This window comes from Leptopilina boulardi, unplaced genomic scaffold (genome assembly GCF_019393585.1).
Source record: "Leptopilina boulardi isolate dan_hultmark-lab unplaced genomic scaffold, ZJU_Lbou_2.1 LbouV2_112, whole genome shotgun sequence".
In the NCBI taxonomy this organism is placed as follows: Eukaryota; Metazoa; Arthropoda; class Insecta; order Hymenoptera; family Figitidae; genus Leptopilina; species Leptopilina boulardi.
Genome location: NW_026137655.1, coordinates 64,609 through 81,599, shown reverse-complemented (window position 1 = coordinate 81,599; position 16,991 = coordinate 64,609). Strand labels below are relative to the sequence as shown.

General features: G+C 24.9%; 1 protein-coding gene across 2 annotated transcripts in view; it reads left to right on the top strand.

Moving 5' to 3' along the window:
• The window catches only part of LOC127279773 (sodium- and chloride-dependent glycine transporter 1-like), a 28,266-nt gene that overhangs the window by 568 nt on the left and 10,707 nt on the right, over positions 1-16,991 (top strand). For both annotated transcript variants that reach the window (XM_051302329.1, XM_051302339.1), the window contains exons 2-8: positions 1,097-1,259; positions 2,495-2,773; positions 2,958-3,162; positions 3,555-3,748; positions 4,736-4,916; positions 10,659-10,896; positions 16,048-16,386. In XM_051302329.1, coding sequence (XP_051158286.1) covers positions 1,097-1,259; positions 2,495-2,773; positions 2,958-3,162; positions 3,555-3,748; positions 4,736-4,916; positions 10,659-10,896; positions 16,048-16,386 — 1,599 coding nt within the window. The remainder of the gene's footprint in view (positions 1-1,096; positions 1,260-2,494; positions 2,774-2,957; positions 3,163-3,554; positions 3,749-4,735; positions 4,917-10,658; positions 10,897-16,047; positions 16,387-16,991) is intronic.

The window sequence follows — 16,991 nt, the reverse complement described above, 5'->3', positions numbered from 1 at the left end:
TTTAATTTATTTTTTTTTTGTTTTAAGTGAATTAAAAAAAGTTTCTATTAGACCAGATGGGTCAATTGAAAGCTTATATTAAATGAGAGAATGTCTTTATTTATTATTAAAAAAGAAATATGAATTTTTAAATTATCCAGAAAAATTTTATTAAAAGTTTTAAAAATTTATCCTTCGCGCTTTAGCCGTTTTTTTTTCTTTTTCTTTTTTTAATCAAATATTTTAAATATTCAATAATCTTATCTATTTATATTTATAAATAAGACAAAAATTTTCAATAAAATTAAACAACATATTTTTTATTTGATTATTATAAAAATATTATAATTATTTATAATTATTAAAAATTACATTATATATATATATATATATATATATATATATATATATATATTGATTTCATATAAGAGTTTTAAACTGAAAATAAACATTATTAAATGATAAATATAAAAATGTAGAATAAAAATATTTTTAATAGAATTTAAAAAAAAAAATTATTCTAAAATTAAGAATATAATACATAGGATTAAAATAAATTTATTAAATGCAAAATATTCTTTTTAGTATATTTTACTTTTAAAAATCTAAATTTAAGAATCAAATTTCTTTATATTTTTATTATTAAGTGAAAAATAATTAAATATTATTTATTATATTATTTATTTATTATATTATTATTTATTATTTATTTTATTTTTAATATTATTTTAATATTATTTATTAAATATTATTTTTATTTATGTTATATTATTTATAATTAAATATTATTTTTAGGGTGCAAATTAATGTAACTGATTTTTATTAAGTGTGGATCGAACAAAATTCTGTATTTTTATTATTATATTAAAAATAATTTATTTTTAGAATGGAAATTAATGTACTAAGGGGATTTATAAAATTTCTTAATCCTTTAGTAAACAAATAAGAGAAATATATATATAGTGCACTCAATACAGTGGTGATCATATAACAACCATATTGTATATATATTGTATATTATTAGTGAATTTTGACGCAATCATTTTGAAACGCGTTCACTTGATAATTAGTGTGATGCAAATATGAATAATATGATGTAAATCTCTATTAATGACAGGGAAAGAGGGTCTCTCTGGGGGTCGGAGGAGCTTTGGTGGAATTATCAGCAGAGCGTATTGGATGGTCTCATCCAATTGAGTTTGTTTTATCCTGCATTGGATATGCAGTTGGTATAGGGAATGTTTGGAGATTCCCATACCTCGTCTATCGCAATGGTGGAGGTATGTATATATACCTGTATCAATATACGAATATATATATATATATACTACCAAATGTATTCCAAGTTAATGCGATATATGTCAATACTAAGTACTTTATACATCAATAATTTTGACATTCAGAAACATATATCTATATATCAGCTCTCATTAAGAAACGCATAAAATATATTTTCTATTCATTCAATTTATATTGAATTTATTTAATATTTTTATTTTTATTCTAATTCACCGAATTGTCATATATATATTTTTTGGAAATTACATCAAACAATTGTAAGAAAAATTTCGGTATTTTAAATTGATCAATTACGATTTTCTTGATTAATTTCTAATTGGTCAATTTTAAAAAATTGCGCCAAACTCTTTTTTTGTCGGACATTTTTGTAATTTCGCACAAATGAAAATTTAGCGTCTTAAAAAAATTTAAAAATTCGTATAAATGAAAATTTGAAAAAATTCAATGAATTAAAATTTATGTCATCAATTTTTTACTGATCCCTGATTTTTTTTTTGATCCCTTAGGAAATTAAATTTTCCAATGATGAAAAATTTAAATATACTATTGTGCTTGAAAAAAATAAATTGACTATGGAAAAATAAATATACTCTTATTTTGAAAAAAATTAAATATTAATTAACAAAAGCAAGATCGAAGTATGCGCATTAGATTTTATAATTTTAGTTACAATCTTTTTTTTTTCTCTCTCTCTATTCAAAAGAAATTCCCAGTTTTTTCTGTCATATATATATATATATATATATATATTATGTATATTTCTGTGAAACTGGAATTTTCAATGATTTTTCACCGACTCGCTGCTGGTTTGAATGTAATTAATGGAAATGGGTCAGTCTAGCTAAATGATTAAATGGTTAAATGCAATTCGCTCTACACGAATAATTTGAAATAAACCTCATTGAATTTCTATGCAGAACTTTGCCTCAGAGCATCAAAAATATATATCGCGCATTGATTTTAGAGATTCATTTAAATGTGTTTATTGTAATTTTGTTAATTATATAAAATGAATTCTCTATTTTCGAGAGTATAAAAAAAAAAAAAAAATGTAAACTACATAAAAAGATCTTGAACATTCATTTTATTTGTATTGTAGAGTTATTTGTGAATAGCGAGTCAAGTGACTTGCAATAAAATTACACTTTACAAATTGTTTTATTTTTTTTTTGAAAGTAGTTAAAAAATTTTTTTTTTTTTTTTAAATTTTTTTCAGGTGCATTTCTAATTCCCTTTGTATTGATGTTGATAACAATGGGACTTCCAATATTTTTCTTAGAGCTAGTTATTGGACAATATTCAAATGTTGGTCCAACGTCAGCATTTGGAAGAATGGCCCCTGCTTTTCAGGGTCTTGGATATTGTACAGTTGTTGTTATGACATTAGTTAATATTTATTATATGGTAATAGTTGCATGGACACTTTTTTATATGTTTGCATCATTTTCAACAAAATTAATGTGGGCCTATTGTGACAATGATTTTAATACTGACGGTAAATTTATAATATTATTTCTTTATTATTATTATTATTTATTATTATTATTTATTATTATTATTATTATTATGATTATTATTATTATTAATATATAATAATATTATTATTTATTATTATGCAAAAAAAAAATAAATTTAAATAAAATGAAAAATTTAATTGTTTTTAAAAATAAATTTTACAGAATGTTATAGTGGTCTACAAGATATGGATTGTCAAAAAAATGATTCATCGACAATATTTTATAAGAAATCGTGTATGTCAATTTCTACTGTTTGCTCGAGTTTTGGATTTAATGGTGGCAATGTGACTCATTGTTTTAATGGCGAAAATGCGACAGCTCTTCGTCATCTTTATAAACGTGTGTTATCTTCTGAACAATATTTCAGGTATGAATGTCTAAATGTTTTGCTTAATCAAAAAAAGAAAAAAATGTATAATATAGATAAGAAAGCATTTTTATAAAAGAAGAGATATAATTTAAAGATTTGTGTGTTTTAATCTGATTTACGTTTGTTTTATGATTTAATTTTTGGCATTGACCCTTATCTAATTTTTGGTAAATTAGAAAAAAAAAATGTTTAATATTTTCTCAAAAAAAAAAAAAGTTTACTTATTTTTTTTTTAAATAAAATTAATATAATAATTGTTTTCTATTATTTTTTTTATTTTTATTTGAAAAAATTGAAAATTTTTATGAATAATACATTTTTTTTTTTATAATAATGTGTATAATAAAATAATTATTATTCGAATCTAATTATTTGAGGGGGCACACCAGTGATTATGTTTTAGGAATTCGAGGAGCCAAATGGGACAATTGGGGCGGAATAAGATGGGAATTATTGGCATGTCTAACTCTTGCTTGGATAATTTGTTTCTTCTGTTTGATAAAAGGTGTTCAATCTGTTGGAAAAATTGTCTATTTTACAGCATTGTTTCCATATTTTGTGCTTCTTGCGCTATTAATAAGAGGTGAGAATTTGCATAGATACTATTTTATTTATTATTTTTTTTATTATTTTATTTATTACTTTATTTATTATTTATTTTTATTATTTTATTTATTATTTTATTTATTATTTTATTACTTATTTTATTTATTAGTTTATTTATTATTTATTTTTATTATTTATTATAAAATTATAATAAAACTGTAAATTATATATAAAAAAATGCAATAATACTTTATCATTAAAGTAAAAAAAAAAAATAGTTTTCAACTTTTGTTTATAGAACTAGTTCGAATATTATTGAAAATGAAAAATATTTTTAGTAACAATATGAAGCAAGCTATTTTTGCTCGAGAGAGAGATTTCTCTTTTTCTCTTAGATTCTGATAAAGATTTCTTTCTATCGACTGTCACCAAGGCGACCCTATCCTTTTTTCTCTATCATCCTGGTGGAAAATCCATGTACTCATGGATCAGATTCTAAAATAGTTTTTACTTCAAAATTCAAATGGAAAATGAGTAATTTTTGTTAAAAAAAAAAAAAGAAAAAATACATTTTATCAAAAAAAAAATCTCATCACGGATAAATTGAAAAATATACAAAAACTTTAAATAAATATAATCAAAATGTTATTATAAATATATGTGATAATAAAAATTAATTGAAAATATTTACTATATATATAGGTAAAATCTTAAAACTTATATAGTTATTTAATGGATATAATCTTCTTTGATAAGTTTTTGAAGTACATTTTGTTATTGACATATGTGGATTAAAATGATAATAGTTTCGTTAAAGAAGAATATAGTGAATAAATTTCTAAAAGATATTTTTTTCTTTTATTAAATAAAAAAAAATGTCTTTTTTGTTTTTTAAAAATAATAAATATAATTTTCGTTTTTTTTTTTGATTTATTTTATTAGTAACAAAAAAAATTTCTTTTTATATTTGTATTTCAAAAATAAATTTCCTTAATTTTTATTTGTGATTTGAAAATTTTTTAAGGTGTCACATTAGAAGGATCGATGGAGGGAAATTTATGGTATATAACACCAGTGTGGACGAGTCTTTTGGATGCAAGAATGTGGGGTGATGCAGCATCGCAAATTTTTTATTCCCTTGGAATTGGTTGTGGTTCATTGGTAACATTGTCCAGCTACAGTACCTTTACAAACAACTGTCACAGGTAAGCAGATATCGTTTGTATCAAAATAAATATAAAAGCTCGAAGCATCGATCATTTTTTCCATTTGAACAAATTCGGTTCATGTCACTGCTTAAGTGATACTATATATATATATGTTGGATGAAATATCCCTATATGTGCGCATCTTGTATTTGTTGTTATATACGGATCAAACGTTTCGATTTAACAGCAAATTCTGGTAAATAGGTAGAGACACGCGATGGGGCACTGACTAGTGAAGTATGAAACTTATACTATACATGGCACCCTACTACCATACTGAAATTGTAATGAAATGTTCGCCAACTCGTTGCAGCTAGATAAAGCTGCAAAACCGTGTTTTAAAGTGTGAGCGCGCATTTTAGTTTTGTAAAGCGACGATTTCACACATAGACGCGACGTATTGCGGCAACATTTATCGTCGAGAGTAGAAAAGAGAAACGTTTTGACCACACTGCAATAAAAGAGACTTTTCCCAACTATATATATATATATATAAGCTCTAAAAACGTAAATACACAAAAAATAACACATGTCTCGTCAAATATCATATTTGCGCTCATGAAAAAAAAACATCTCTAGCAATTAATTATTGTAATTTTTCTGAGAACTTTTTCTCTATTATAATATATATATATAATAATTTTTCATTTTAGATATATGATTGGCTTAAATAATTGTCCGATAATTAATTTTGTAAAAAAAAAATATAGCCTCTCATCTGAAACAGACAGAAACTAATTAAAATGTTCAACATATTTTTATTACCGCACAATATATTATATCAATTTATAACTCGCGCTTTTGTGCTCGATTAATTATTATTAAAATCCGCACACTTTTATTAAATATGTCAATTGCAATTAAAATTTCGTTATCAATTTATTGAGCTTCTTAAAAAGAAAATTTGAAATTATACTAAAAAAAAAAAAAATAATACCTTCTCGTACAATGAGAGGATAGAAAAAATTATTCACCGATGCAATAGTCACAAGAGTTCATTAGAGGAAAATTTTGTTTCAAACAAATATTAGGATCCAGATAAATCCAGATAAAGATAAAAATAATCTCCAGATACAGATTTTTTTCCGTGCAAGTGTGACTATAACATACTTTAAAACTATACTGATACAAGAGCTAATAAAATTAAAACAGTTTTGCCAGACAAAACAAGAACTTTTACTATACTTATTATAAATTTATAAGAATTTAATCATCATTGTCTGACTAAAAAGTATTTTTACTACTGAACACTGAAATCATAAGACTTAAATTAATTCTGTCTGACCGAAACAGATTTTTACTACTGAAACTGAATTAACAGTAATTTCATCAGTTTTGTCTGACTAAAAAAACTTTTACTACTGAAAATAAAAAAGACAAAACTTAAGTTAGATCTGTCAGACCCAAACGGATTTTTACTACTGATAATAAAATTGCATGGCCTAACTATGTCTGTCTATAACATACTTTAACTACTGATACCAGAATTACAGGACTTTAAGCAATTCTGTCTGACAAAGAAGGACTTTTACTACTTATACTAAATTTAGAAGAATTTAATCAAAATTGCCTGACTAAAAAATATTTTTGCTACTTGAAACTAAAATTATAAAATGCAAATTAGTTTTGTCTGACCGAAACGTACTTTTACTACTGAAACTGAATTTACAGGATCATTTTCTGACTAAAAATAACTTTTACCACTGAAAACTAATATGACAAAACTGAAATTAGTTTTGTCTGACTCAAACGGACTTGTACTACTGATATCAAAATTACAAGGACTTAAATCAATTCTGTCTGACAAAAAAGGACTTTTACTACTTATACTAAATTTACAAGAATTTAATCAAAATTGCCTGACTAAAAAATATTTTTACTACTTGAAACTAAAATTATAAAATGCAAATTAGTTTTGTCTGACCGAAACGTACTTTTACTACTGAAACTGAATTTACAGGATCATTGTCTGACTAAAAATAACTTTTACTACTGAAAACTAAAATGACAAAACTTAAATTAGTTTTGTCTCACGCAAACGGACTTGTACTACTGATAGAAAAATTACAGGCCTTAACTATGTCTGACTATATCATACTTCAACCACTGAAAATAGAATTACAGAAATTTAACCAACTCTGCCTGACAAAAAACGGACTTTTACTACTTATAATAAATTTACAAGAATGTCATCATTGTCAGATTAAAAAATATTTATACTACTGAAAACTAAAATCATAAGACTCAAATTAGTTCTGTCTGACCGAATCGTACTTTTACTACTGAAACTAAATTTAAAGGACTTTAAAAATAATTGTCTGACTAAAAAAAACTTTTACTACTAAAAAATAAAAGGGCAAAAACTTAAATTGATTTTGTCTTACCCAAACAGACTTTTACTACTACTAATAAAATTGCATTTGAAACATGCTGATTAATTTTATTTGACTTTGAAAGGGATTTTTTCATTTTCCAGGAAAACATTCTATCTAAAAAAATCGAAAAAAATTGATTATTATTAGTCTATTGCAATTTAGGTTCAATTGGTAGGTTTTTTTTGAAGGTTGTTGTTTTATGGTAAAAAAATAATAGAAACATGCTGTTTAATTTTATTTAATTTTATAAGGGATTTTTGCATTTTCCAGGAAAACATTCTATCTAAAAATATCAAAAAAAAATTGATTATTCTTATTCTATTGCAATTTAGGTTCAATTGGTAGGTTTTTTTTGAAGGTAATATGTGTTGTTTGAAGGTAAAAAAATTATAGAGACATGCTGTTTAATTTTATTTAATTTTATAAGGGATTTTTGCATTTTCCAGGAAAACATTCTATCTAAAAAAATCGAAAAAAATTGATTATTCTTATTCTATTGCAATTTAGGTTCAATTGGTAGGTTTTTTTTATCATTGTCTGACTAAAAAGTATGTTTACTACTGTAAACTACAATCATTAGACTCAAATTAGTTCTGTCTGAGCGAATCGTACTTTTACTACTGAAACTAAATTTACAGGACTTTACAAATAATTGTCTGACTAAAAAAACTTTTACTACTAAAAAATAAAATAGCAAAAACTTAAATTGATTTTGTCTGACCCAAACAGACTTTTACTACTACTAATAAAATTACAGGGCCTAACTATGTCTGACTATAGCATACTTTAACTACTGTTAGCAGAGTTAATAAAATTGAAACAGTTTTGCCTGACAAAAACGTACTTTTACTACTGATAATAAAGTTATAGGATCTAATTATTACTATAACTTACATTAACGAAACAAGAATTTTATTAATCCAAATAAACTTTTTGTTAATTTAATCAAAAGTTTAGTTGTATTAAACAAATTTTTTATATCAATACATTTTTTTAGTTGACACAACCAAAATTTGTTTGTTTTAAACAAAAATTTTTTTTTCTTAGTATAGATTTGAATTTTTTTCAGAGTTTAATAAATTATTTATAATTTTTTCACATGTAAATATATATATATAATATATATTTTTGCAACTAAACATCGCTTGTGGTTAGATTATATATACATATAATATGTTTATAGGCTATACTTGCTATCGATTCTATCGTAACCGCGCTCCAGGTATAAAATAATCAATCTGTCTCAATATGCCGTACTAACAATGCGCCTATATCTAGATGACGTACAAACAGTCAAATTCAAACAATACCGATGGCGAATGTTTTAGTCCTGTGCATCAAACCAAAGTGGCCTTCAACTAATAGTGCTTTATTTACAAAGTGACTTTATACCACCTATATATATATATATATATGTAAATATATTGGGTTAAAGAGTCACCACATTGTGGCTGCTTTTGTGGTTTTGTTGCGTGTCATATTATGTAAACTCTAAGCTTGAAATTGAATACTCTGCAAAAAAAAGGAGGGGAAATAAAATAGAACACCCTAAATTCTTGAAAAGTGAGAAAATTGACGACATTGCGCGCTCATATAGAATACTTATTGAAATACCATAGTGTGCAAGATGATTCTTATTGAATTTTCCGCGTGCAATATGATTCCTATTCGAATATTTAGTGGAGGTGATAATTTCAATTTTAAAGTGCAGAAAATAATTTCTTCTTCAATAAAAAATTCAATATGTTTTAAAAAGTCTTGTAACTATGGTATTTTTTATTGTATTAGTAGTAGACGTCAATTTTAGTCAGACAAAATTGATTAAAAAGTTTTGTTCTTTTAACATTAGCGGCAAATTTGAGTTTAGTAGAAAAAGTTATTTTTAGACAGAAAGATTTAAATTTCAGTAGTTATCATATCAGTAGTTAAAGTTTGTTATATAATCAGACATAGTAAGGTTCTGCAATTTTATTAGTAGTAGTAAAAGTCTGTTTGAGTCAGACAAAATCAATTTAAGTTTTTGCCCTTTTATTTTTTAGTAGAAAAAGTTTTTTTTAGTCAGAGAATTATTTTTAAAGTCCTTTAAATTTAGTTTCAGTAGTAAAAGTACGATTCGGTCAGACAGAACTAATTTGAGTCTTATGATTTTAGTTTTCAGTAGTATAAATATTTTTTAATCTGACAATGATGACATTCATGTAAATTTATTATAAGTAGTAAAAGTCCGTTTTTGTCAGGCAGAGTTGGTTAAATTTCTATAATTCTATTTTCAGTGGTTGAAGTATGATATAGTCAGACATAGTTAAGGGCTGTAATTTTTCTATCAGTAGTACAAGTCCGTTTGCATGAGACAAAACTAATTCAAGTTTTGTCATTTTAGTTTTTAGTAGCAAAAGTTATTTTTAGTCAGACAATGATCCTGTAAATTCAGTTTCAGTAGTAAAAGTACGTTTCGGCCAGACAAAACTAATTTGCATTTTATAATTTTAGTTTCAAGTAGTAAAAATATTTTTTAGTCAGGCAATTTTGATTAAATTCTTGTAAATTTAGTATAAGTAGTAAAAGTCCTTTTTTGTCAGACAGAATTGATTTAAGTCCTTGTAATTTTGATATCAGTAGTACAAGTCCGTTTGAGTCAGACAAAACTAATTTCAGTTTTGTCATATTAGTTTTCAGTGGTAAAAGTTATTTTTAGTTAGACAATGATCCTGTAAATTCAGTTTCAGTAGTAAACGTACGTTTCGGTCAGACAAAACTAATTTGTATTCTATAATATTAGTTTTAAGTAGTAAAACTATTTTTTAGTCAGGCAATTTTGATTAAATTCTTGTAAATTTAGTATAAGTAGTAAAAGTCCTTTTTTTGTCAGACAGAATTGATTTAAGTCCTTGTAATTTTGAGATCAGTAGTACAAGTCCGTTTGAGTCAGACAAAACTAATTTCAGTTTTGTCATATTAGTTTTCAGTAGTAAAAGTTATTTTTAGTTAGACAATACTGATTAAATTACTGTTAATTCAATTTCAGTAGTAAAAATCAGTTTTGGTCAGACAGTACTAATTTAAGTTTTGTGATTGTAGTTTTCAGTAAAATATTTTTTAGTATTTAGATAATTAAATAGTGAAGTTTAGTATCAATAGTTAATATCACTTTCAGTCAGACAATTCATTGCAAATTTACAAATAAATAGTAAAAATAAATAACAATTTCGTTATATCAATTTAAAAACTCGCTATAATAATAATAATAATAATAATAATATGATAATAATTGTAAATAATTTGAAAATAATTGAAATTTTTTAAGAAAATTTTTTATTCTTGTCATTGTTTAACAATTATTATTGTCCTTCTTTTTTTTTGACAGAGATGCAATCTTCGTTTCACTTGCAAATCTGTTAACGTCCGTTTTTGCTGGATTTGCGATATTTTCCATAATGGGCTTCCTGGCGCAACAGATGAATATACCCATCAGTGAAGTGGTCCAAAGCGACACAGGATTGGCTTTTATAGCATACCCTGAGGCTGTGGTACGAATGCCACTTCCTAACCTTTGGGCAATTCTATTCTTCTTTATGCTCTTCATTTTAGGTCTCGGCAGTCAAGTAAGTATTATAAACGAATAACTATGTCTAACTATATTTTAATTTTTATATACACTTCATGCATTTTTCCTATTTTGCATATAATGAAATTTTCATTTCATATATATACCAATGGCTCTTTAATATATATATATATATACTGAAAAAAAATTCATTCAATTCAAATAATCGGTTTATTATTAAATAAATATTTAGTTGAATCAAATAATTTTTATATATTTATTTATTTCTTGCAAGTATAAAAAATTATTGATTCAAATAAAATTTATTTAATTCAAATAAAAATTATTTAGTTTAAGTATATAAATATTTATTTGATAATAGTTAAGTAAACGTCTTATTTGAATCATATAAATTTTCTTTATATTTTCAATGTATGGAATATAAAAAGATATTTTTCATATTCCCCAAAGTCTCACAAATTGAATGTAATTAAGTCGCGAATGAAGTAACAGTATTTTCTACTTATGATTTATTGGAGTATGTTTTCTTTTACTCATTTGTTTTTTTTTTTAAATAATATAAAAAGTTTTCCTGAGAGAAATATTCACGTTCTTTCACATGTTTAACCCGTATATATGTAAATATAAATACTGTCCCTGAGGTGCGACAAGCAAAGAACGGTGAAGAAGGATCCTTTCAGTGATACAAATAGGCGTACGGTCAGCCATTGCTAAAATTATTAAATTTATTTTTTCATTTACATTTTTTTTTTATTTTTATTTTAAAACCAAAAAATAATTAATTTTTAATTAACAGTTTATTAGCTTCTTTATGCTGCAATAGAAAAATTTTTATAAACAAAATTATTATTATTATTATTATTATTAGTGGTGGTAGAAAACTCTAATTAAAATTGATTTATGTATAAATCGAAACTATATATATGCTTTTATATAAAAAATGTAAAACTTTGGCAATTTCTCAAAAGGATACAGGTTTTATTAGCATTTTATTATTTTTTTACTATCTTTTTATTATCATTTTTTTTTCTTTAGTATATGCAGTGAAAGATAAAAAGATGCCAGTCTCTAAGTGTCACTATTGCACCCAAGAGAATTGTGGCGATGGAAAGGCGTATTTGTGTGCTTTAACTGGAAAAATAAGAAGAGAAAATCAGCCAAGTAATGCCAAGAGACAACTTCCTTTGAAATCCCACTAGTCTCATATAAATAATGTTTTTTTTTCTAACTTGATACATTTTTTTCATTAAAAAAACAAACAAAAAAAAAGAAAAAAAAAGAAATTGTCTCATATGCTGAATGTGAAAAATTTTTAATTTTAAAAGCAAATTTTTTTTTTTTTTTTTTTTTTTGCATTTAGAAACAGCTGCGTGGTTTTGTTAAAATTATTTTTACGAATGCAATTTTATATTATAACGCGACTTCATTTTAAATTCTTATTTGTCTGGAAATATTTTCTTATTATGATTTTCTGTCATTGTGAAGAATGAAATAATTTTTTATTTTATTAATTTCGCTGTCTTATTAGAGTGGGAATTAATTTATTAATTATTTTAATCTTTAAATCGAATTATAAATTATTATTAGCTTTCTGTTAAAATTGTCTTTTAAATAATTTTTCATATATGAATTTAAAAAATAATATATTTTATAAATTTATAAAAATAATATTTTCAATAAGGGAAAATAAAAAATTAATTAATTAATGACTTTTTTTTCCTTTCATATAAAAATCATTAATTAGAATTTTCATTTTAAAGAATTTTATTAATAATTAATTTTTAGACGAATTTTCATTTATCGAATTAGACGCAGAATTTACTTTTTATACAAATTTTTATTAAACAAAATTTTTTTATATATAGCGACCGAATTTGTTGTTTTTGCGAAATTTTTATTTTTCAGTTATTTTCTTAACGTGTCATTTTATTTTCAAAGAATTTTAATTTAATTAAATATTAAATTCAGCAGAATTCTCATTTAGTTGAATTTTATATGTGATTCGAATTTTTAAATAACAGAAATTCCAATTCATTGAATTTTCTTTGTCTGAAGTTTTATTTGTACGAATTTTTAATGGATCTAATTTTTTTTATTTTTATGAATTTTTTAATACACCGAATTTTCATTTGTCCGAAATATTATAAATAGCAGAAAGAAAAAAATTATTTCAGCGCAATTTTTAAAATTGTCCATTCACAATTTTCTTGATAATTTCTGGTCAATTTAAAAAAAAATGCGCCGTAATATTTCTGTCAATTTTTTTTATTCCGCTATGTGTAATTTCGGACAAATGAAAATTCGGAAAAGTGAAAAATTTTCTCAATTAAAAATTCGTATAAAAATGTATAAAATTTTAATTCGAAAATTAAAAAAATTCCTTTAAAAAAAAAATTATTTTTAATAAAATATACTTAAAAATAAAGATTCTAATTAATGAATTTTATGATTTTTTTTATTCATCCCAGGTGAAAAAATTAACGTTCCTAACGTTACTAATGTTACTAACGTTCATAACGTTACTAATGTTACTAACGTTACTAATGTTACTAACGTTAGTACCTATATAAAAATTAAAAGTTTCTAAAATATATTCTCGCAGAAACTTTGCCACTACTTTCCTATTACCACTTTCACTTCCACTTAAACTTTTTATAATTTTCATTCCCATTTCCACTTCTACTTTTTCTAATTCTCATTCGCACTTCCATTCTCACTTCCACTCTTTCTAATTCTCATTCTCACTTCACTTTTTCTAATTTTCATTCCCATTCCTATTTCCACTTCCAGTTTTTTATACACTGAAAGAAATTTCATAGGAAAAAATAACAAAATGCGTATTACATTTTAATATATTCTTTTAGAATTTAGGGAAAAGTGTACTTTTTATTAAAATTCAATATACTTTATATTAAAGTTCCAACTTAAAATCTTTTTTCAAATATTAATAATTATTGTAGAAAGAACGTAAAAAGATTACCAATATTTGAAAATATTATATTAAATTCTCATAGAGTTGTTGCATTATATGGAATGTAGCGTTCTAATATTTGTAAAACTTTATACGAAAAATTCAGAATGTCGGAAGAAAAGGGAAAAAAAGTGGAAACTCGGACGTTTCCGTTAATTCTCGGGAGGAAGAGGAGTGAGACTAGGAACAACACATTCACACTTACGATACAGGTTAACACACATACTAATGAACACGCACGTTCATTTCGCTTATACATAGACATTACACGATCGCAACGAAACCTACACTTACAATTCTATACGCATAACGATAAATTTCGCTGGGGGTCGGCATATATCGTTTTCTTATATACTAACTACTGAATATTTTTACCACTTGCGAGAAAGAAGTTTACTTATAATAACTTAATAATAAAAAATAGTTTACTAGTGCCAATGGTGTAATTTTATAGAGGTTACGCTGGGTTCATTTTTATTATTAATTGTTTATATAGATGTTTCTTTTTTTTCAGATTAAAAATTATGATTGTTATAAAAATTTTTATTGCAAATAAAAATCAAATAATTGTAAAGATGACATCAAAAAATAATAATTAATAAAAATAATAATAAATTTAATAATTATAAATGTTTTCTGTGGCACTATAAACATTTGAAACACGTGTGTTGACAGTTGATAGGTACGTTCTGCTGGTTAACAACACTTTCGAAAATCGGATCAAGTCGTAGAAGTTCGAGTAGGACACGAAGCCGCAAGCAGACAGAACTTCGGTTAAATTCGTAGTCTCTCGGGAAAATCCGTGACTTTTAATATAAAGTTTTACAAAATGTGAAATAAGTATACGGATATATGTTATTTTTCTTACTATTTTGTGAAATTATTTATTATAATATTTCGTATTCTGTGAATTCATAAAGAAAATACTAATTTTTAAAATAAATATACTAATTTTTATTTCTTAAAATAATAGTTACTCTTAAATTCATTATATATTTTCATAAAAACTGTAATAGTAATCAGTATAGGTGCACTTTTTCCCTAAATTGTAACATTTATATTAAACTCTAATATGAGTTTAATACTTAGTAGTATGAATTTTCTTTCAGTGTATTCATTGCCACTACCACTTTTTCTAATTCTCTTTCCCACTTTCACTTCCACTTGTTCCAATTTTCGTTCCCATTGCATCTTCCTCTTTTTTATTTTCATTACAAATTTTTTATATTTTCACTCCCACTCCCATTCCTATTTTTTAAATTTCCATTACCACTTTCACTTTTTTTAATTTCCATCCATTGTAATTAAAAAAAGTGGAAATGGTTGTGTAAATGGAAATTAGAAAGAGTTTTAGTCGAAATGGCAACAGCTAATAAAAATTAGAAGTGGAAAAAATGGGAGTAGAAGTGGGAATGAAAATTAGAAAAAGTGGAAGTGGTAATGAAAATAAAAAAGTGAAAATGGGAATGAAAATTATAAAAAGTGAATGTGGAAGTGAAAGTGGAATTGAGAATTAGAAAAAGTGGAAGTGGGAATGCAAGTGCGAATGAGAATAAGAAAAAGTGGAAGTGGAAGTAGTAATGTAAATAAAAAAGTGGAAGTGAAAATGGGAATGAGAATTAGAAAAAGTGGAAGTTGAAACGGTAATGAAAATAAAAAAGTGGAAGTAAAAATAGGTACTAACGTTAGTAATATTAGTAACGTCAGTAACGTTAATTTTTCTACCTGGGATGCGTTTCATTTTATTTATTTTATATATATATATATATATATATATATATAATATTCGATGAAAGATTAAAAATTTTTGATCGAAAATCAAATGGGATATATGCAAAAAAATAATGAGAATTTCGTATATATAGGTAGTATATTTGATAGTTTGGGCCAAAGACTATATTTTAAAAATGTAAATTTAAAAATGAAATGCAAATGAGATCACTGGACAATAACCATGGAGAACGATGCATTTTTTTTTTCGTTAACGCATTTTTCTCCGTGGATATCATCACAGATTTTCGATTAATCAGTCAACGAATATCGATGGTCGAAAATTTCTCTCTCTCTCTCTCTATATATATATATATATTCTGACTTTGATATGCAGGACATGTTCTTTTGTGTTCCCATAATATAGTTCATATTGACATGATTTATATATTTGGTACATTAAGCGTATATATATATATTTCAAAAGGTATTGTTTATCATTTCTAGTTTGCAGGCATACAAACAATTAGCACCGTTATACTCGATCTACGTCCAAATCTCCGAAAATATGAGACTTATGTGATTTTGGGAATATGCGCAACGTGCTGGTTATTGGCAATACCTATGGTTTTCAATGGTGGAATTTACCTGTTCACTCTGATGGACTGGAACACAGCATCCTGGGCGATACTATTGATCGGTTTTGCCGAGGTTGTACTTGCATCGTGGTTCTACGGATGCAACAAATTTCTGCATAACATCACGGAAATGCAAATGAACTTCGGATGTTTACTGTACAGCTATTGGCGGCTCAGCTGGATCGTGCTTGCACCGATTACCGCCTTGGTGAGTATATACATTTGAGAGCGCCCGCCTTCTCGATATATCTATTCCCGGACGTAACACGGTTTCAACTTGTTGTATGGGATTTGTGGATCTTCCACACGCATATCCTACATCTGGGTAAAAAAAAGAAAAAAAAAAATTTTTTTTAATTTAACGTTATCTATTTCACGTGTGGAGAAATTTCACCTGGCACGAATAAGATTCAATTTCTAGTTTCAAAATATTAGAACAATTGATTTCTGTTATATATATATAGCTTTCTGATTTAGAGGATTTTGACTATTTACCCTCATTTAAATAAGAGGATTTGTTTACCAAGGGTGTTAGTTCATTTCAACGTGTTTAATCACTAGAGAACACTGTCTTAATTATACGATGAAGAAAAATTTATTTCATTCAAATAAATTGGTTGACACAATGAAAAAAAAAATTTATTTCATTCAAATAATTGATTATTTAAATCAAATAATTAATTATTATTTGAATCAATTAAATGGTATTTATTTCAAATACAGAAATTATTGGTACAAATACAAATTTATTTTAATTTAAATAAAAATTATTTGCTTCAATATTTATTTGAATTTTTTATTTCAGTGCAGTAA